General features: G+C 46.6%; 1 protein-coding gene across 1 annotated transcript in view; it reads left to right on the top strand.

Annotated features, from left to right (window-relative positions):
• LOC146180834 (ATP-binding cassette sub-family A member 17-like) overlaps positions 1–23352 on the top strand; it is a 79725-nt gene that overhangs the window by 31724 nt on the left and 24649 nt on the right. The window contains exons 4-5 of the mRNA XM_084575664.1: positions 8093–8266; positions 18127–18340. Coding sequence (XP_084431790.1) covers positions 8093–8266; positions 18127–18340 — 388 coding nt within the window. The remainder of the gene's footprint in view (positions 1–8092; positions 8267–18126; positions 18341–23352) is intronic.

Raw genomic sequence — 23352 nt, 5'->3', positions numbered from 1 at the left:
GAGAAGTTTTCAGTGACAGTTCCAACAACCTGGGTTGTTCTCCTTATGAATTTTTGGTAATAAGTAAAATCTGCCGGCAATTGGACGGAGGGGGATCAGTGAGTTCACTATTTTATCTGTAATTTTGCCGGCCTTCAACAGTCAATCTAGGGTGTCAATGACTTCCGATTTGTATTTCATGTCGGATCAGAATCTAGGCGTTTATAAAACGCGTTGGCATTCAGTTTTCTAAGGCCCGCGCTATTGTAATCTGATGTATTCATAATATTATGGAACCCCCCTTGTCTTGGATCCGTGAACACAAGAACAATTTAGGCCAGAAAAGGGACAGGATTCTTGTTGACCGTTGCCAGGATTGCAACTGTAAACCGTGCTTCCAACAGACTAGGCCGAAACCGCGACCAAACAGTAAGAGAAATTATGGAGGCATTAAACATATAAGATGGTAAAGAAACGTGTAAGCAGCGCATCCCTAAAACTTCATGCCAAGGAAAACACTTTTTTGGAAGAGAGAAGTGACATACAATATCATGCGACGGATCTGGTTTTTTAGTTTATATCGCTCTCATGTATATGTCGTGCTCGCGCGTCGTCAATATAGAAAGACGTACGCGCTACTGTTAAACTGTTACCTTTGTTTATTGAACGACAAGAGGCTGCGACCAGCGTCAGTCGAGGCCAAAGCCGAACTGGCCGGCCGAAGGACGGAGGGAACGGAGGCCGGAGAATTGGTATGGGACTTGCTTCCCATGGTGAGGGTGCCCGCCGTGCGGGGCGTCCCGCTGGGCGCAGGCAGGCGGCGAGTTCTCCCGGTGACGCGCAAAGAGCGGTGCCGGGCCTGTCCATTACCGCGCACTGCGCCAGTCACAGAACGAACGAAGACACAGCACTTCGAACACAACACTTCCTTCCCCCTTAAAAAGGAACCAAGATGCGCTCTGTCTGTCCCCTTGGCTTTTTCCTGTGGCTGTCTTTTTATAGCGCATCTTGGTTCCTTTAAAGCAATGCACCAACTCGCCCAACAAGAAGTTCCCCCTTAAAAAGTTGCCTGATAGCGTGCAGTGGGTCGGCGAGGACGCGTGGAGGCGCGCTGGCTCTGTGCACACAGGGAAGAACCACTTGTAGGCTGGATGTTGCCCGCTGTGCTTTGTAGGTCTACCTTGGGTGCAGTCTTTTCTTCTGAGCAGTGATGCCATGCTGTGTGGGAGGATGGTTCTGATGTCGTCGCTGCTGCCGGTCCGCCCTCAGAAGGCACCGTAAATTCACGCAGCTGGTTGAGGTATCGGCGTGTCACTGTTCTATGTATGTTGACGAGCCAAGAGCGCAGGCCTATGCGTCTCACAACAGTAGCTTCGTCCCAGCGTGGTTTCCTGAGAAACTGGCGGGCGCGGACGCGCTGCCCCTCAACAAGTGTCCCGCGGCGCGGAATTGGTTTTTCTTCACGGGTCTTCTCTGTTTCTGGCTCGGGGATAATAGCTGTGAGCTGCGTTCTCATTTTGGTCTTGAGCATCATTTTAGCTGGGGTCTGTCCTGTCGTGTTTTGAACTGTCGTGTGCTGCTTGAAAAGAAAACGTGAAAGGCGGCGCTGCAGCGACCCTGTCTGGTCTCTCTCAAAGGCACGTTTCAGCTCGGCCACTTAGCGCTCGACTTGTCTGTTTATCGCTGGGTGGTAGGCGACAGTTGTGACTGATGAGATCCCGTTGTCGCGATAAAAATTGAGAATCTCCACAGACACAAATGGTGTTCCGTTGTACGACCCTGCCTTGTGGGGAATGCCGAACGTTGCGAACAGTGATCGGAGGTTGTCAATGACTGCTGCCGAAGTCGTCTGTCGCATTTCTCTTATCTCAAGCCATTTTGTGTAGGCATCTACGAGCACACGGAAAGTGCAGCCTTCAATTGGGCCAGCAAAATCAATGTGCAGGGTGTGCCAAGGTGTGTGCGGCTTTTCCCATTCTGGGAAAGGAGCTTTCGGCGGATTGCGCCGGCTGCTTTGGCAAGGCTTGTAATTTCGGACTGTCGTTTCAATGTCACGATCTATGTTAGGCCACCACATGTACCTTCTGGCGCACGTTTTCATGGCAACGATGCCCCTGTGTCTGGCGTGGATGAGACACATAGCTTGTGCGCGTAGCTCTCGCGGAATCACAACTCGAGATCCAAATAGGATGCAGTCGTGGTGGATGCTCAACTCCGTAGTTCGCCTGCGTTAAGCGTCGAAGTCGTCCCCTTTGAGCTTGTGCACGTTATCTTGTTTAACAGCTGTGTAAACTTGTCGAAGCGTTGCTCACTTCTGCGTAGATGCGGAAACTGTGCCTCTTGTAAGCGGAGGTTCTGGCAGTGCTTCGAACATAAGAACGTCTCTGGGCGGAGGCGGTTCGTGAACTGTTTCGTTCAGTGGCAGGCGGCTTAGCGCGTCAGCATTCTGATGTTTAGTGACATTGCGGTAGACCAGATCGGAGGCCGGAGAATGGGGTTGGGACTGCTTCCCAGAATTATAGGAGAGTGAGCGCGTCCGCTGTGGGGGCGTCCCCCTGGGCGCAGGCCGGCGGCGAGTTCTCCCGGCGACGCGCGAAGAGGGGTGCCGAGGCCTGTCCATTACCGCGCACTGCTCCAGTCACAGAACGGACGACGACACAGCACTTCGAACACAACATTATATAAAGACATGCTTAATGATTAAAATCTATTGTCAGTTCAGGGCGATTCTATCTGTCCGTGTTTCTAGCGCTGTTTTAACATAATACGCAGACGCATTTGACCACGAGTCGTTACTTTATTCAACAAACGATCCTGTCTCGAAACAAAAAACTAAGTTGCTTTTAACCCTCTCATGCATAGCCTCTCTCCCTAACGTCACAGGTACTAAGGAGACATCACAACATTGTGAGTGTATAAATATAGGACACTATCAGTAACCTAGATTCTTCCGACGAAGGCTCGCCCCGCGGCCTCAACGTCAATACATTTTTTACTTCACCAGGTCTGACTTTCTTGAACGTATATATGTACAATGTATATGTATATGCATATATATATATATAATATTTATGGGGGGGGGGGGGGAGGTTATAAGAGGTACTGGGACTCTCAAAATTGTGTCCATCATTCCCTCAAATGTCGCAGGAGCATTTCAAAGGCGGAAAGGCATAACAGCAATTCGTACAGAACATCCTGAGTTACAAAAGCGCTTTTAGAGCGCTCGGCCGTTTCCGTCAGGAACTGCCGATACCCGGAACGTAAATGTAGGGAGGAAAAGAATTCATCCCTTTGCAAACAGTCTAAAGCGTCGTCAGTGCGCGGAAGAGGATAGAAGTATTTCTTTAATCTTATTAGGTCGGCGGTAATTTACACAGAAGCGGATGGAATCATCTTTCTTTTTAACGAGCACAACAGACGAAGCACAAGGGCTGTTTGAAGGCTGATATGACGCCATTTTGGAGCATTGGCTTACTAGCTCTTCAAAAGCCTGGCCCTCTATTGCAGAGACATAGTAGGGCCGCTGTCGCAATGGTGCGTGGTCTCCAGTGTAGATCCAATAAGTGACAGTTTAACTTTGGCCCAGATAATTTTATGGGAGTCGAATGAACTGCTTAACTGTTGAAGGACGGCAAGATGTTGTGCTCGCTGAAGCGCAGGAATACTCGTCGATGGAGAGGCGGAACACGTCTGTGGAAGAGGGAGCTGGTACAGAAAGTGGAAGGCTGAGCGCAGCCATGGAGAGGCAAGACGCGTTGTCAGTTTCTTCACGGAGAAGAGATGCGATGGATTATAGGCTCTCGCGACATTCACCGTGGCGCAAAGCAGTGGGGTACTTAAGCGGGTTGGAGACCCAGAGCGCAGAGGAGCCAGCGGAAATGGCAAGTACAACATGCGGCAAAGGAATGCACTTTCGATGCAGAAATCTATGTGCTGACGTGAAGAGGACAATTTGATCCCTTTACAAGCCGAAAAGAGGAAGATATGTCCATGTTTTCGGCGACGAGGGCCTTAGTGCACAGTCTAGAAGGAGCGTTGTCTGACACGGGCTCGTGCAGCGCAGTAAATCCGACTTCAGCGCGAGCACAATCAAGTAAAGCGGCATGATGCGACGGGAAATTCCAGCCTGAAATTACAGCGTGTAAGCAACTTGGCAGCACGACCAACCTAGTTGTATGAAGACAGTTCTGGATAACTACTCGAGTGGTAAACGCTGCTAAAGGCTTGATTTGCTGAGCGCTGGCCGTTCGCAACAAAAGTCCTGCAACTGGCGCCTTCACCTGTTTTAAAGACATACAAAGTCTTGCGTCCATTACCAAAGCCCAACACCTGTGTCAATTAGGGCCATGACATAAACACCCTCGACGAAAACTTCAATAAGGTTGACTGGCGATAGATGAGGACTTGGAAAGTTCGACGGGGTCGCAGTTCTCGCCTCAGGACCTCTAGTTTTCCTCACTTGAAGCGTTCGGTGACGTCGCTGCGATGGTGAACGGCGGTCGGAGATGGCTGAGCGGTCTGGTGAGAAATGACGGCCTAGCCGCTGAAGGCTCAGTAGGCGCGGAAAACTGAAGCGTCGAAGACCAGTTCCCAGAACCTTAGGTGGGTGGTGCTGACACAAGGGAGGCGGCTTCGGCAAGAACGGGAAATATGCCCAGCCAGCCCGCAAGTGTAGCAAATTGGTCGGTTATCTGTCGTGCACCAGGAATTGCGTGGTCTTGGAGCCGGTCGAAAATAGGGTGCTGGCTATTGCACATGCACTTACGGTAGAGCGTATGTTGGTGGCCTAGTTAGTGCAATGATGTCAGCGTAAGTTAAAGAACTGGCTAGCGACAGACCTTGTGATGACATCGTCATAGGTGATAGGAGCGGCGACAGGTCTTGGAATGGCGTCCACGCAAGTCAGAGGATCAGTAGCGACAACTGATGGCAGATGGAGAAATGGAAATGCCTCAGCAACCTGGTCCGAGATAGTCTGCCGTGTTGTCGCTGCTCTTGAGGGCTAGGAAGCAAGGAAAGCTGACGCGCCATCTCTTCACAAACAAATGTTTTACTTTGCTGCAGCAACGATGGGTTATCGGCTGCTGGCGTCAGCCCAACAAGCGATTGAACCTGTACTTGGGGCTTGCATGTTAACAACCCCTGCTTGCGCAGTCCACGAAGCTCTAGCTGTTCGTCAAAACTTCATTCACGGTACGCCAGTCGCGCGCTGACATTTGGAAGGCTTCAATCGTCAATATCCTGCAAGATGTGTTTGATCTTCGCAGCCTCTGACACGTTGGCGTCCACAAGTTTGCACAAGGTCTTCGAGATAATTTGTAAAGTTTTCGCCGAACCGCTGCGGCCGTTCACGCAAGCGCTGCTCGGCAAGCAATTTCCTGAAAACCGGGCGACCAAAGACCGGTGGGCATTTTTTAAATACAGCCCACGTACGGATGTCGCTTTCATGGTAGCGGTACCACAAGTTTGCCACACCGTTGAGATAAAATATTACGTTGGTCAATTTAGTTTCGTCATTTCATTTATTGTAGAAGCTCCCCCGTTCATAAGAAATGAACCTGTCTTCGACATCGTGCTCATTGGTCCCGCTGAAGATAGCCTGGTCGCGCTGACGAAGGGAGCCGCCACTGATGACAGTTTGACCCGCCTGCATGCCTTGATGCTGGACGTCTTCTGGCAATGTAGGTGTAGGCAGAGTGCGGCTACGGAGCTCCAGGACCGACGTTTCTAACGCGCCACTCTACCAAATGTAGGATAGAGGTTTATTAGGGGCACTGGGACTCGATCTAGAAGCAGGGCAGCAACAGTCCGCGTACAGGCAGGTCCAGCGCACCCACCTATAGCGATGTCCCTGGAGACAGCGCACGAAATCTTCTTCTTCACCTTTACACGTACATGTTCATCTTTACACAATATATATATATATATATATATATATATATATATATATATATATATATATATATATATATATATATACATTGGGGATTTTACTTTATGTCTTCTTTTTTTAATTTTTACTTCGATAATCACATAAATTAGGAATGCAATCTGTTTAGCAGGAAGATAGTTAAACACAAAGTAGAATAAAAAACAACGCGCCGATGGTGGGAATCGAACCCACGACCTCCGAACATCGCGTCCCGTGCTCTCCCAGCTGAGCTACATCGGCCGCTGTCCCACCTGCTACTTTGCTAATAATTTTATATGAATACGAACCCTGAGAGTGTTCACCAGCGCCATCCTCAATCATAGCGGTGGACGTGGAACATCCTGTGTTACCGCCAGCGTCACGTAGAACGTGAGCAAGACCGTAATATATATATATATTTAGGACTACGACACTGTGCACATTTGACAGATATAATTCGGTCAGTGACTTTGCTTGGGATTCTGCCTTTTTTAGCGCTGAGCTTCCGCCCTATGGGGTGGGTTGCCTAATAGATCTCGGAGCTTCTCTTTTGCACATACATTGCACTGTAACATACAGCTCATGCGCCTCAAACCAGACTCGCGCCTTACTTTCGCGTACCATCGGTTATGCTGCGGACACACTCATACATAGCGAGCCAACCTTGGATGTTCGACATTATCTTTGCCACGAAAGATGCCCGCATTACTAGGCGGCGCCCTGAAGGCGGTGGACTCTGGTTGTTTAGATAAAGGTGCGCGTCGGACGGCATATAGCTAAACCAAGCTTTCAGCCCCTGCGGAGATCCAGTTTGAGGTACTGGAACCTAAGCAGATCCTTCACCACAATATTGCGGAGAAGCAGTCAGAGGTATCCACAGAAGATCATCACCAGGAACATACACACGTAGGAAAATAGAAAAGATAGCCTATAGCTTGATCTTTCTAGTTGGTCCCCCCACGACACCAGCACAACGTCTCCGCTATCTCAAGACTGCGTATCACAACAATATTAACAACAAAATATGCTATATTGCGTCCACTTCTCATATCATCTGCCCTTGACTATGAGATTCGCCAAAGACTGAGATGCGTTTAGAATTTCAATTCTATTAGGCAAACCAAGCCATTTTTCTACTCAGTTCTGAAACGCTGGATTCAGTTTACTAAAATGAGCATTATAATAAGCGTTAATTGACTCTAAGCTAAACTATTTATGTGTTCTGGATTCCAAAGGAAGAAAAGCGTAGCAGGGGGCGGCAGAAAGCTAGGTGGGCTAATGAGGTTAAGAAGTTCGCAGGGTTCAAGTGGATGCAGCTAGCACAGAACCGGGTCAATTGGAGAAATATGGGAGAGGCCTTCGCCCTGCAGTGGGTGTAATCAGGCTGATGAAGATTTATTTGTTACAAATGCTGCGTAAAATGTGAACATTATTATAACCAATTTTCATGTAATTGTGCGAAATATAGATTGAGAGGCAAGAAAATGATGGCTGATTAGTCAGAGATAGTATGACCGCGTGCACAATTCATTTGCCTGAAAAATTTCTGAGTGGCTTTCACAGCGATTCTGAAATAAGCTTGATTTCAGGAATATTCTTCCTGAATTCATTCTCTCATTACTCTTCATGTGGTCTCATGTTTATATGTCACCTCGGAGGCAAACAGCTGGCAAGCAAAGCTAGCTGCGAAACGGTCCATTATTTGAAATGTATAGTAAGCGAGCATAGTGTGATATTGAAAACGTAGTACATTATTACCTTGTTAACCACCGTGTTTGGCTCGACATGATGGAAAAAAGATTATGTGGTCACAAACTCACAAACGTCTTCATTGCCTGAGACTTAGATGTTTTTCGCATTAAACGTGAATCGACGGTCTGGCTAACGATCATTTCTTTGCAAAAAATTACTGGATTGGTCGGCATCTTTCTTTTCCTACCAATGTGCAAAACTGATAAGAAATATAATCATTAGAGAGAGACACAATTTTGCGCAGTTTTTCACCTATCAAAGGTCCCTTGCATTGCTCCTGGTGTAAGATTTGGTCCTTGTACAAATGAAAATGTGTGCTGCGTATTAAGGCTAATATAGAACCAAGTACCGCAGTGAAGAAAAGGGCGTCCATGACAGCTGACATAACCATGATACGCCAACGTCACTGGGTACATGAACTAGACCTTGCTCGCGCGACCTGTTTCGCAGCGGAGGCAACCGGCGGAAGCTGTGCATTGGCGCAGCGCTGCTGGGCTTACAGCCACTCGTGTTCCTGGACGAACCATACGCCGGCGTGGATGTAGTGTCTCGCTACAAGATCTTCTGGGCCGTAGCAGCGATCAAGAAACGTTCTCCAGCTTCTTTCCTGCTTACCTCGCACAAGTTAGTAGTGCATGTGAGAGCTTCTTAAAACCGAGTACGTTCCATATTATGAACATGAGAGACGCTGCAATGAGCCGCTGCCGCTGTTGGCGCTTACTAACAGCACGACCTTCGAAGGTATCGAAAATAGCATGTCAGTGGAACGCAAACTAAGCAAAAAGGAAGGACAATGCCTATATTAACGCCACAGCGAATGGTTTATTATAGTTCAGGTGCATGTTTACGGGCTACAAAGCAGCACGTAATTTTCCTAGGAACTGCAGCTAATTTGCAGATCTGATAACGGATGGCTCCTTGGTAAATGATTGACCGGCTGTAGCTGTAAGGTAACGTAGAAGTGACAATAGGGGCAAGGCTGTTGAGAGGGTATAAGAAATTGTAATAAATGTAAGTATCAGATGCTGATTCCAGACTAGGCTTATAGCAAATATTCTGAAGGAACTTTGTGCTTTAACATACCTAATCGACTGCGCATAATGCCAATGACAGTAATATATTGGTCTGATTTGTGCGAAATCTGCGAAGGTGGCTTATCATAAAGTCTAATGCAAGATGAGTAAAAGTGGGAGGTTCTCTTGGCAGTTACTGCGTTCACCCTTTGGTCAGAAGTTAGTGTTTCGCAGCTCTAACCTTAATCACACCTGAACGCAGTACGAAATCTCGTTTCTGTACGGCACTTTCCAGGGCCGGCTTGCACGATAAAGTCCGAGCTAAGTCCAGACTTAAATGGTGTCTTTAGAAAGGCCAAGCTTATTTAAGACAGCTCGTGTTCCGAACGTCGAACGCTTCGGGTTCATGTTTACCAGAGTGGCTTCCCAGAACGGCCTCAGCAACCACTTGGGGCATTTTTCCTCGTAACACAATCTTAAGCCGCAAAAAACAATAGCACGGATTTTACACAACGCAAAATTGACGGAATGTGTACATCTTACAGCGGGGACAGTGCCAGCGCATCCCTGTATTTCCCTAAGTTCTCTACTTAGACACCTGGCGTCTTTGTGTCTTAACCAAGACAACACTAGAGTCGTAATCATACAAGCGACTTATTCAAGTCAGGACTGAAGCCCAGTCTTGACTCCAGTCTTAAGCGGCCATGCTAGTGGCCTATTCTTTAGACTCCAGTTAAGTCTGGACTTAGCTAAAACAGTCTTAAGATTGTTTTGTGCAAGCGGGCCCAGGTCTTAAAGTACCTCACCAGCTGTTCAGTTTTACAGCGCGAACTGAGTTACGGCCATAATTACAACTCTCAGAACACGCGAGGCGCAAATTATGCAATAAAGTGTTTTAAAGGAGGTAAAACATCTACTGCCAAAAGCTGAAGAGCATGCATATAGATTCCTTACCACGTTCCTTACTATCGGTAGATGACTGGAGAAGGGAGACTATGGATGCGGTGATACTCATACAAGCACCGATCGTGTTAGGCACGAGGATGCACCTCGCCGAACAGGTGCTCGATGTGCTCTGTGGGCAACTGAGGCGAATAACCTAGAAATATATACAGAGAGGCCCCTCATTTCACTTGCACTATTAAGGATAACTTAGTGTAAACAATTCTCGCTCTCTTCGTTGCAACATCGCGAATTCCAGTTTTCGAACAACACTGCATAGTGAGTTTGTCATAATCCGAAGAAATTATTCACGAAAGTAGCTAATATCTGATCACAGCTGATGGTGTTTAGAAGGGAGATTCTGATGCCACCCGGTCCAAAACTGCGGCTCGTACTCCAGCTTTGTAGAACTTGATATTAGATGACCACGTATTGTGTCGGTTTGAATAGTTTTCATTGCTCTTACCACCCAAAATCCGCCCACTGAAGGCTGGGACATTGCTTTTTTTTTTCATGGCAAAAGCTTATGTGCATATGATGAGTTCAGTTTTCGGTTATCGCTATCAGAATTCTAGCATTTTCATTGTCTGCACACAAATATAATTTTGGACTGTCAATAATAAAAAAAAATAAAGGGTCTCTTAGATGTCTCTTAAAAGGAGAATGGCGAAAGCCTATTCTTCCTGTCCTATCGTTTGCCTCATTGTTTACCGTTTATCGGCGTTCGTTGCAGTGCTACATATAATTATAATTGGCTTACAGGAAAGTAAAGGTGCAGTATCTGTCACATTTTCCCCAACATGTGTGCGCTTGGACGGTACACCATCGCTCCTGTCGCGTGGCGTTCCTTCGCAGGCGTTCAAGTGTGGCATTGCAGATGGCAGGGACACATCCCGCCACGGCCAATCAGAACGCCGCAAAAGCGGGACACACTGTCCACGACAGCATGAGCCATTAAAGGCTTTCGCCATAAAATTCTAGAGGGCGCTTTGGATCACTAAAGTGTAGAGCCACTGGAAAACTTTCAGAGTACCGCAAAGATGGCCACGGGTGACATCGTCCTTCCAGACCGCCGGACCAAGCCGCCGTCTGAACGGCGAGTGACAGCATTCGTAGACTACTAACATGTTATAAAGCTAGCAAAACGGAATTATTTTGGTACGTCTATTCAGAACAGTACCACCAGTGATTATGTGGCCATTAAATTTATTACTTTAGTCCGCAATCTATGGGAAAAAAATGAAGTGTGTTGGTGAACCGGCGAACACTTCAAAACGCCTGCTCTTGTAAATCGCCGGCCATTTGGATCAACTCGTGTTCTACGCGCAATGAAGTGGTGTTACAACATTATAAAGTGATCAAGTGTGGAATAACATGTCTGCGAAGATCGCAGGAACGTGCGCGTATATTGTTACGTCGTTGAGAATGTCGTCCGCCGGCTCCGCTGTGCCAGACGCGGTAAAGACACGGAAGGTGAGGTGCAAAGTTTATTACGCTCTGACACGATGAATCGCTTTGTATAAGCAACACAAAGTGAAGCAGCAGGCTCGCCGAGACAGCATAAACAAACTAACATATAATTTACTATCTCGGTGGCTGCACCAAGAACGCCAAGCAGGCTTTGTTGAAGCATTTTGCGTGAACTTAATTTTTTTACGGCGCCGTCATTAAGTGAAGGAAAAGTAACGCGCTGGTCGCGCTCATTTTCACCCTGAAAAAAACAAAACATGGCTTACTATATCATCGCTATCACAGCACGGTTGTGAATGTTGTACTTTTCATTGTGAAATATATCTTTATGTTGTTTCATCGCCATGCGCCTCGTGCCGCCAATTAGCTAGAACGTCGCTCATTAACTGCCGTCAAAAATTAAAATGACATCGCACATTGATGGCTTGACACACATTTGCCAAATTGGTTGGTTTAGTTTATGGCGTTTAACATCCCGAAGCGACTCGTACATGAGACACCGTAGTGGAGGGGTCCTGAAATTTCTAACACACGGGTTTCTTTAACGTACAACTAGAAATAAATAACTAATAAATCTGTGCATAGAGTTTCGTGTACATTTACATTAACAATAAAATTAAAAAAAGAAGGGCTGCTGGCGGTCATCAATCCGCACACGAACAAGCGCCCGAACGCATGCATGCACGGACAGAGTGTGTGTGATTTCGGAGAACTGAATATGGATGTATCTGATGCCGGCTGGCTGAATATTTAATTCAGTGTGAGGGTAGTTTTTTTGTAAAATTCCTGAAGTAAAATGGACGCTGCGTATTGCTTCGCACGCGCGGCCCACGGCGTTGGAAGGTAAACACATGTTGCCATAGGCGAACCATGTTCACGTTCAATATTTCGTGCGCTTCTTTTGCGGCTAAACGAACAAAGTTTCAAACCAATGAACCAGCGTATTTTGCACAAGAAGGTATTTCTCGATGGCACGAATTTTTCCTAGTTGGTTCTGTGAAGCCACACCTACCACTAATGCAGATCACACTTCTCATTCAGGCACAGAGAAAACGCATTTCCAGACTCAGGCCTGGTGCCGAACGAGAGGTACAGCAGAGTTGCTCAAGTGTACACTGCGAGAAACAATCGGAAAAAGAGGAACTCCCGCGCAACACGCGTATTCCGCGCACGCGCTTGGAAGGGATATGGCGACGCGAAGTCACGTGACGCACATCAGCCAGTAGGCGAGCGGCGGCGCGGGGAACACGAATGCGGCACTCTGAAATTTTTCCAGTGACTCTACTAAAGTGTAGGGTACCTCGATGCCTTTCGCCTCCGCTTTGCGAAAGGCATCGAAGCACCCTACTAAAGTGCGATGAGGCGGAAGCCATTGTATCGTGGTGGATCATAGCCCTCCAATACGGCACCTGTATCTCCGTCTCTTCTTTGACTCCCATCTTCCTCGCCCCGCCGTGCTGGTGCAGTGGTAAGACGCCCGACAACTGTGCCAGAGTTCCCGGGTTCGATCCCGACCACGGCGGCTGAGTTTCGATGGAGGCGAAACAAAGTGGCTTCCGTGAGCTGTGCGATGTTGTTAATGTTGTGGCTGTAGGAAGAAGGAAAAGGAAATGCACAGGCCTGCTACTGGCTCTGTTGCTGAGACACCTCCGCTGCCTCATGCGGACAGAAGAGAGAAAGTAGAGAAGGAAAAGAAGAGGGAAAGAAAGACGCGCGCCGCAACAGCCGTCGTCCACCACCTAAACGGTGGCGGGTGTAATGACGGCCTACAATAGACAAAATGCGGCGGCCGGTAGCCCCAGCCGCAAGAGGGGCAGACCGACCAATCCCAGCCCCGCAGAGGCAGGAACAGCCACCCTTCACCACCTCCCTCCCCCCGCCCCGTGCGATGTCAGCGCACGTTAAAGATCCCCAGGTGGTCGAATTTACTCCGTGGCTTTCCACTACGGCTCCCCTTTCCCTATTTCCACTTTCACTCCCACCTTCTCTCTTCCCTTACGGCGCGGTTCAGGTGTCCACAGGGCAAGTATGACAGATACTGCGCCTTTCTCTTCCTGTGGACCAATTATTATTTCATTTACGGCGCGCTACACGTGTCCACGGAGAATTGTAAGAGATATTGTGTCTTTTTTCCTTCTAAATGTTAAGTTGAATAAAAAGTCGTTTATTAAATAGGAAGACTCATGCGAAGACTCATGCGATGGGGGTAACAGGGAGTAAGCAGAATCTTCAGTGTTTGCACAGGTTCTGACTCAAATCACATTGCTCTCTCCTGTAAATCGATTTGAAATGTTGCTGATGCCTGATGTACTAACGCCTCCAAGATATCTAGGTCTGCTTCTGTTTGCTGGGTGGTGCGGGGTTCGATGACGTGCCAAATGAAAGGCGCCGCGCAGACGCCTGGGTTGGACGCCGATGGGGCGTATATGCATGAGTCGCCTGCTAACGTCATGACGTGCCGTGTCGTGACGGTACATCGCGCGCCGAACACAACCATCATTTCATTGAAAGCACCAAAGTTCACCGGCGTTCTATAATTCATTTACAGGAAAAGAAAGGCACAGTATCTGCAGCTCGCGGAATCCCACTATCCTCACGGTAGACAAGGGGACTTAAGATGAGCGTTTCATAGTCCGAGGCATGGCGCAGTTGGTTAAAGCGCTTGGCTGGGGATCCAAGGGATGGAGGCTTGATTCCCGGGGGAGTCAAGGTTTATCTATTTTTATGCTACGCTCTAGATATTGCGACACCCTCTGTCGACAGCTTCTGTTGACAACAATGAGGCATTGAAGGCTTTCGCCTTAAAACCACGATCACGCACCGGAATGTCACTGCCGCTAGGTCAAGGTAGATCTCACGGTAGCGAAACTTGGATAGCGCCCCATGAGGACCGACAGAGTGAGGCACTAGTTTATTTGCCCGCCACGCCATCCTGAGCACTGTTCTAAGTACTAGTGCTAATAGCAGACCAACAACAGAATGGCGTCATAGTGACATATGTTAGGCGCGAATTTCGAATCGTTTTTCTCGCAGACATGAAAGACACGTCCAGCGACGAGGTAGACTGAACGATGCTCGGCCAATTCAGCAAAAATAAAAAAATTGGCCCCGTAACTACTGTGGAACTTCCGTTTGGCAGAAACTTTGACAGCCAATTTAAAAAAAACTCGTTGTTGAAAAGGGTCTATTCTTCGCCGGCCTGTCCAAGCATCGTTCAGTCTCCGTTGTCGTTGGCCTTGCCTTTCCGTGCGAGCCATGTAAAAGCATGCAGCTTTACACCGCTAATTACATCCAGCTTCATTTTCAGTCATCCACTGGCCTGATGAGTGACAAACGCGCCATAGTGCTTGCACACCACGAAAAACACAAAGGCAGAATTTAGTATCGGAGAAGCAACAGCAGTTTAATGCCAGCTTCCGCACGTGATCAAGCAGCAATATGGTGCAGTAAATCGAACAAAAAGCCTTAAAACAAGATGGAATATACATCTCCAATAATAACACAAAGTAGTATGTCACATCAGCAGTACGGCCCAGCTTGCAGATGAAAAATACACATAACAAAGTATGTACTGTCAACACATATTTTTTCGTGTGTATAGTTATTTACAAGTTAAATTGTGCACAGCTATGTGCCCACAGAATCAGGAAATACAAGTGAAATAGAGCCAGCATGGAAACAAGCGCACGGGAGCCTCGACAACAATTGGTATTTGGTGGAATGATTTGTTTGCAAATGCAGTCAGCTTGCACACATGCGAAGGCAGTAAGATTCTCATAAACCGAAATATTACGCAACTGAAATATATGCATGCCACAAAACAACCCTTCACTAACCACCGCATTAAAACGTCGGACATCTGAATAGACTGAAGTACTTAGCCTTTTTTTTGTGCCTGTGTGCTGCCTTCGCATGAGCATCCATGTAATAAATTTCGGGCTTCCTCTGCTTCGCAAACCAATGAAGCCTAAATCGTGTGAAGAAGGAAAACATTTCATCATATACGTCACCGCTTCACACTGCCAAGCAGGTTCTATTCTTTCATCAGGACTACAGCATAGAAAGGGCATGATCGATATTGTCTCGAGACACAAGTCTCAATAAAAACCTTACAAAGGCATTCACACGTACAAACATAAGCAATGAGCTGTTCCCATGACGTTCCAATGCCTCTAGCCATGAACACCAGGGCCTTATCACAAAGATGGTAGCCTTGCAAGCCACAGTAATCCACAAAGTCTTCGAACCTATCGGGCGGTGTGCTCCAAAGATTTTCTGGATGTACCGTCCGTTGCAGAAGTTTGCGGCCCGACGCGCCGGGCAGAGGAGCAGTATCGCTCCCGAGAGGCGGCGCTGCGCCCGCCGGCGCTGCCTGGTGACGTAGCTATAAAGAGTGAGGAGGCCTGTTCTCTTCCCCTCATCCCGCGGCTGAGAGCTAAGATGTGCGATATAAACCGCGGTATGAGGGGAAGAGAACAAGCCTCCTCACTCTTTATAGCTACGTCACCAGGCAGCGCCGGCGGGCGCAGCGCCGCCTCTCGGGAGCGATACTGCTCCTCTGCCCGGCGCGTTGGGCCGCAAACTTCTGCAACAGACGGTACTTACTTCTCATCAAGCATTATAGTGCATGCATGCCCGGGTGCCAAACACGAAGCTCCTTGCTTCTTACTAGATGAACTATTTAGGGAGAAATCTGTTTTCAAGGGAAAACACACTGAACCAGAGCGGCGGTGTCCTGACTTATGTTCACATGAAAAAGTTTTTAAATTATCTATAGCGCTTTTTGGGCTAAAGTCAGGTTCCAGGGTAAGTGCTTTGTTGTACGGACTGCGGAATCTTCTGGTTGCGCTATTGAAGCAGCTGGTGCTTTCTTTCGAGGTTGGGGATGGTTCTGGTGGCATAACGGTGGCTCGTACTGGAAGCTGCAAGATGCATTAGAAACAATTGAAAGAAATGCGTGCCACACTGCATAACATCTGAGGCCATTATTAAGCCGGTAATAATCACCTTTGAAAGCTCATGAGTAAGCGCAATAAAAAGGTGGGCATTTGAAGAAACACTAACGAACACGTCTATTACTGATTAATGTTAGCAAATCACTTAGAACTCGTGTGCAGAATTTAAAGTTTTATTCGAGCACTATAATAAGTGCTGCGAAGTGCCAGAGGAGCAAGTTTATTCTATCAATGTTTTATGAAACGTAACAAAAACAAGAACTGTGGAACATTAACGAGGATTTCATAGCATGCTGCTGGGCTCGCAGAGGCGCGAGACGTCACTGCCGTATCGGCAGCGTCATTCATAAAAACACTTCTTTTGAGCATATTCTTTTAATGTAGCGACGTAAATCATGTAAAACTATGGTCCGCACGCCAACTCGTCAGTAACATCTCCTCGAACGAATTAATGGAGTTAGGCGACGCAGTAAGCGAAATGAGCAGTGAAGCTAACGGAGGAAGGCTGTGAAGAATGTAACGCGTGCCCAGAGAGGAATTTAAATGCTCACTTGCTTACCTTCTGGGTAAAAATTACAAAGCGACATCATTTAGGCCCCGTTCGAACAGTGCCTGCCGTCACTTTCCGCGACGGAACGCCTCTCCAGAGAAGAGCTGGCGCAGCACCGTCCGAGGAGCTTTACCACAACCAACACAACGACGTGCGCCTACGTCTGATACATAAGAAACTACGTCCATGCTGTGTGCCGCTTCCAAATGGCAAGGCGAAGACGTGACGATACATGTGACGATACAACGAAGACACCGCTGAACCGCCATCTTCCCGTACGCAAGCCCATCGCGTTCTTGAAGGTTCCACCGGGTTTACAAGAGCAAGAAAGCCGCAACAAAATAAGGTGCAATACAATTACTGCAGAATAAATATGCCGCGCTCTATTCAAGAAATCAAAAGGCTAAATTTTAACAGCATAAGAACGTGAAAGGTTATTTTATTTTTGTTTTTTTACTCAGTATTTTCAAGTCATTGCAATATTTATAAGTCATTGCAAAATTGTCATTCCAAATGATTGGTTTCGCTAGCAATGGGTTTCTTTCCCCGTCCGGTTCCAAGCAACGCGACCATGAGATGGGCCTCGGCTAAGTGCGGCAGACCATAAAAGTCAAAATCACCTAGAAATTCAATGTATTTCTATGTACCTACAAATAAACATTTGAATGAATGTTATAAGCCTCTACGCACTCAATGGAGTAGAGACAACAAATGCATTTGGTGTATTCTACATTGAATTGACGCGTTATGTTTTCTAATACATAGATCACCGCGAAGTATTCGACTGCGACCGCTGTAGAATTTACTTTAGACCTTCTTTCTTGATTCAGTAGAACATGCAGTTGGGCTAGTTAATGCATGTGCACACAAATTAGCCAAACGACGTTCACTGAAAGCATAATCGCTTTTTTTGTCTGGTTAATTATTCATTATTTTCTTCTTTCCTGATACTGCTTCGTTTCAGGTTTCATCATCTCAACGGAAGTGGTGAGGTGTTTATGTCTGCATCACGAGGGCAAAATTAATTGCTATAATTCTTATATAAACGCTGAAATGACATCACTCGTTCCGAAAAGCAAAAGAAATAGTAATTAAGTTGTAAAATGAATAAACTGTCAATCTCAGATTGGTGAAGACTGTTAAACAAATAAAATTCAAACATTCCCTTCTGTATTTCTTGTTTCATAGATTGTTATCTTTTCTGAGGTTAAAGGTTATTTCAAAGTTGCTTTCATTCTAACAAGATTCTTGACTACCGATATTGCATTCAGGTTATTTTCACACTTTATTCGACAATTTTGACGGCTTTTTGTTAAGGTTTTCCTTTGAATGTATACTGCGTAGTTGTGATCACTTCTTACGGCTGCCTGATGCAATAGTTTTTGCAGCATTTGCTATGATGGGACCATAGGTGTGTATATTTTTGTATTTCTGATCGTTAAAAAAGAAATTGTTTAGTTATTCTAATTAACCTTGGAGACCGGACTTGAGCTTATGTCGAGTTATTCTTTCACCTAGTCCGGAATTTACTGTGACATTTTTGCTTACATACAGCATGGAAGAATGCGAGTACTCCTGCGACCGCCTGACAATCATGGTTGACGGACAGATGAAGTGTCTGGGCACGCTACAGCACTTCAGGGAGAAGTTCGGTCGTGGCTACAGGCTCGAGTTCATGTTGAAGCATACCGCTGCTGCGGACGCCTCTCAATTCGCGCAGGCTGTGGGGCGGCTCTTCCCTGACATCAAGCTCATTGAGACACATGAGGTAACCTGTACGAGATTTTGAGGATTATATTTGTACATATTAGAGGCAGAATCAGACAGAAGAAAGCAGGTCATGTGAGAAAGGACGTAAAGATGTGCGCAATTCACGCAAAAATCAATCCTGCTGAAGAGGTTGTTAGCAGGTCTTGCATAAAGAAGCACTGCCAAAGCTGCCAGGTTTCCCCGTTAGAGAGGGCAGAGAAAAACACCACTGATAGTACGTACCTATACGTTGATACAAACTTATACTTGCCCATTCAGTTAAATTTAAACAACTTCCGGTACTACGGTTACAAAGAAAGAGAATTATCTCGGAACACGAGGGAGCAAATAGATGAAATTCATGCCGACCCGACTCTCTACCGAAGTTCTAATATGGTTCATGGTAGGAAACAAAATTCACAAGCAGTTTGGCACAGGCCTCATTATCAGATTATCACGCTATTGAATGCTATCGTGCAGAATTTGGTCCTTTCCGTGCTTATTATTGTTAAAAAATTTTGGCTTATTAATTAGGTTTGCTCAGAGGTCAGTGCAAGACGTTAATAAACTGTTTCCATGAAGATGAAAGGAAATAGACATGCATAAAGCTGGAAGCCATCTTAGTGATTGAAGATTACGAGAACCTGAGAAATAACTTCTCAATCACCATGCAATCAAATGGTGTAAAACTCATCGTTCGAAAATAGCGGTTCTTTAAATTGTGCCATGACATTTTTGAACAATTTGTGCTGATATTCCAACTTGTGTTAAGAGTTATTTAGTCGTAGTTCACTGTGCATCTAGTCTAGTCTTGCCCTCTGTCTAGCCGTCATTAGACAAGGCTGCATTTATTCATAAATTGTTTGGTATGATGTTGTCATGGCTGATACGAACAAGGCCCGCGGGCACACTTCATTTAGACATCTGCACTTCGTCTCACAAGCTGTTTGCACCTACGTAGAAAGTAGTCCACTTAGATCTAATCAGCATCTCAGCAAGCAGCAAATAGTCATTTAAGTACTTGACCATTTTTCTCGGACCATTTTTCAAACTATCAACTCAGAAATTTAAAACTCAGTTAGGACGCACATTCTTGACTTTTATATAGCTTTTCGGTCAACCGAAAATAAATACGGAAATACCGCACTCCCTCCTCTATGCGGAGGCGTCCTGCGATGTGGTCATGCACAGTCTTTGGTGAACATGGCCTCTCGCAAGTCGCATGTGCCGCCTGTGTTGTGTGCTTGCCGTCCAGGAAATGTGTCGCGGTTTCACCAAGATAACGATGCTGTTATTTTTAAACGTCGCATTGCATACACTTGTACGGACAATGAGCTGCTTTACTCTTCCCTGAATCAGCAGTTCGTCAATAACCAGTTGACAAATTTTGTGAAATACTTTTTAAGGCTTAATGTGGCGGCTATTTCGGCGGCAGAAAAAGGCAAACCAGATGACGAATGAGGGAAAATTTGTTCCAATTTTATTTCTAGCTTCCTTATATATGCGCATGCGGTGATAAGCCATCTACGTGTGCCGCATTATCAGGTTGAGAGTTGTATGCTACAGGTGGGATTAGTCTTGCAAATTCTGCCGGCAGTTGCTCCACCGTAGCGTCACTTATGGGTTAAAAAAAAGTCCTAATATCTGTGAAATCTGCCCCACTATGCGCACAGTCACATAATAGTGCATATTCCCTTACAGCAGTCACCATCTGTGCACGCATTCAATTAGAGTATAACATAGTTCACTCCAGATGTCACCATCTATGCACACATTCACTCGCAGTAAAACACCGTCCATTCCAGATGTCATCATCTAGAGTCAAGATCAGTATCATGCAGAAATTGTAAAAGAAGGCGTGAGGCCTCCCTTCTGCATGTATTATCTCTACTCGGGTAGACAATGTATTGAAGTGCATTACGAAAGGCTCCTGTCTTCTTGAAGGAAGCGAGCATCGCACATCTTTCCACGTTCGACTCTGGACAGCCCATAATATAACCGTCAATATCCCCGCACACACCACATATAAAACATACCGGAGACTATTTCATGCCCGTCTTATGCATCCAGGCAGGAGTACGAGCATAGCCAGTATGAATTCGATGTAGTAGAGTGGCCTGATATCTTCACAGACCCTTGTTCACATATCGCTTATGGGGCGCACTCCACAGGATACTAAAATTGTTGAATACCGTTTCTCTGAAGGGTCCTTTTTATCTTCAGGAACTTTTTTTGAGGAAGTACCTGACAGCTCTTCATGGGCGAGACTGTCTGCCACCTCGTTGCCTCTGCATCTGACACTTATTTGTGAGAGCACCCAGAAAATGCAAAGCCCCTGCTGTGCAGATTCTGCACCAAGCGTAGAGAGCTTATAGACAAGGCATGAGTAGGGAACCCGCGCTCTAGCCTTTGAAAGGTGGATTTGAATCTTATGATGACAACACGTTGAGCAGAACAAGACCATAGCTTCCATAAAGCCGCCTCAATAGCAACACTTTCGGCCGTTGTGGAGGATATGACTTCAGTGAAGTGTGTGCCCCAAGCATAGTCCATAGAAGAAATGTAAAAAGCCGCTGAGCTAGATTTTCTGACTTTGTCTACAGAACCATCAGTGAAAATGTGAAAATGGCGGACATACTCTTTCCAAATGTTCAAGTACGATTGAACGCTTTGCCGCTGATGGAGAACTACGCTTTGCGCTCACAGGAGCAATGGTGACCTTACAGTCAAAGGCCGGAAATGACCGGGGTGGTTTCAACCGTTTTCTTTGCCTTCGAATATTAATGCCTAGAGAGGTGAGAGTATTTTCAAGTAGGCTCTCGACCCAGATCACTTGGCTATCCGCTGAAGAAGGGATTGCCCAGCTGCCGTATTTCCGATGCGGCCAAGTTGCATTAGTAGTATCTGAGAAGCGACAAGGGTAAGAGCTTCCGATAGTGACTCACGCAGTACTGCGTTGTTCGCTGCCACCTGAGGAACTCGAATGGCTCTTCGTAGGCTCTTTCTATGGACAGCTTTGAGACGTTCAAGCTGTGATGCCGAAGGGGAAACTAAAGGTGATTGGTACATTATGCGACAGATCACCAGCGCTTCATGAAGTTGGACCTTTGAAGACGAATTTCCCTATTGCTTACTTGCGGTTCTACGGATCACATTGAGACGCGAGATGAGACAATCGCGTCGACAGCTTTTCACCACTGTAGATGTGAGTCAATAATGACACCCAGAAAACGCGTATGATTGAATTGGCGAATGGAAGAGTTACCAAGGTCTATCTTTAACGGCGCATGACGTCTTCCTACTCCTGGAAACAACAAAACCGGATTTTCCACTGATAGAGACAATCTCGCACCTTGAAGGTAAGCTGTACAGTAAGTAGAGCCTGTCTTGCTATCAGGGCTAATCGTTTGTGTTGGTTGCCAGTAATCCAAATACAAATGTCAGCATATATATGGCACATGCAATTTCTTCGCAATGAATCGGAAAGGCCAGCAATTACGACGTTAAAGAACGTGGGGGAAAGAACACCTCCTTGTGGCACTCTTCGTGATACAGCCCTTTCGGTGCTTACTGCATTCCCTAACCGTACTCGAACTGTACGGCCACTGCCACCCACGCTATGCAGCCTGTTCAAAATGAAGCTCTGAAACACTCTGCCATAAGCTTTTCCAACATCAAGAAAATTGGCTAAGATTGAAAGGCCGAAAACTCTGGTGTTCAATGTGACTCGCCAAATCTAAGACGCTATCTTGGGCACTTAGTCCTCATACATGCTGGCAGTGCTTTGGTGTCAAGCCACCACGATAAGCGTTCATTTGCCAGCTTATCCATCACCTTAGCTGTGCGGTCAGGGACACGGGGCGATACGGGACAAGGTCCGTAATATTGTTACGTGCTTAGTAAGCATAGGGGCGGGGGGGGGGGGCGGGTATTTACAGGGGTCGGTCAAAGCAGGACCGCTGCGAAGCGTACAAACGTCCTCCTGCCCTTCCTCTTCTTCTTTCTCTAACGATCCACCCGACCATTCTTCCTCTTCCGTCGGTGTTCTGCGAAAACGCGTGACATTCCCCTTCTCGCAGCCGAAGCCTGTAGAGTGAGTTACATAGAACCTCTGGAATAAAATCGCTTGAGACTGGCTACATGCACCACCTGAAACTGATGTGACCATCGAAAATTTGCAGTTATGCGTGCTATAACGTATTTCAGGTTTCTTATGCGCTCTAGCACAAGAAACGGTTCAGTTTATCGTGACAGCAGTTTCTGACAAAGAGCACGCTTACGTAGGGGTGTCCACAACCACAAATAGTCGTCAGGCACATAAGCAACTTGTTGGTTTCGGGCGTCGTAGCGGTTCTTAGAACGTTCATGCGAAGGTAAAATTCAAACTCTGGCCAGCTGGCGAATTTCTTCAGCTCTGCAGAGTGTGGTACCGAGAGAAGGTTCGTCATGAATAAAAAAAAATTAAAGGGTGGCTTATCTCTGCTATGGCTGGATAAACGTAGCGAAAAGCAGTGCCTACCTCAGGATCAGAAGTTTTCTCCGGTCTTCTGCACCGTTCTCCAGCAGCTAAACTCTCCTTGGCGTCCATGTTGAGTGTGGCTAAGTTCACCGGCATTCTATAAATCGTTTACAGGAAAGGAAAGGCGCAGCTTCTGTCACTGCGGAAGGCAAGAAGCGCCGCCCGGCGGCGTTGGAGTGCCCTCGTTCTTAAAGCCCCTATTGAGGGGATTTACTCATTCTCACTTGGTCCTCATAGCTGACGGCAGATGGGTGATATCTCATCCTTGGCAGCAGCCTAATAATAATAATATTAATTGGTTCCCAGGAAGGAAAAGGAGCAGTATCTGTCACACTTATAGTTGTGGGCACTTGAACCGCCATAAGTGAAGGGAGGAAGGTGGGAGTGAAGGTGGATAGAGAGAAAGGGAACCGTAGTGAAAGGCTACGGAGTAATTTTGACCACCTAGGGATCTTTACCGTGAAATAACGTCGCACTGCACACGGACGCCTCTTCGTTTCGACTCCATCGAA

Source organism: Amblyomma maculatum, chromosome 8, assembly GCF_055883805.1.
Source record: "Amblyomma maculatum isolate TAMU_Amacu chromosome 8, ASM5588380v1, whole genome shotgun sequence".
NCBI classification, from domain to species: domain Eukaryota; kingdom Metazoa; phylum Arthropoda; class Arachnida; order Ixodida; family Ixodidae; genus Amblyomma; species Amblyomma maculatum.
This window is presented reverse-complemented; position numbering and strand designations above follow the sequence as displayed.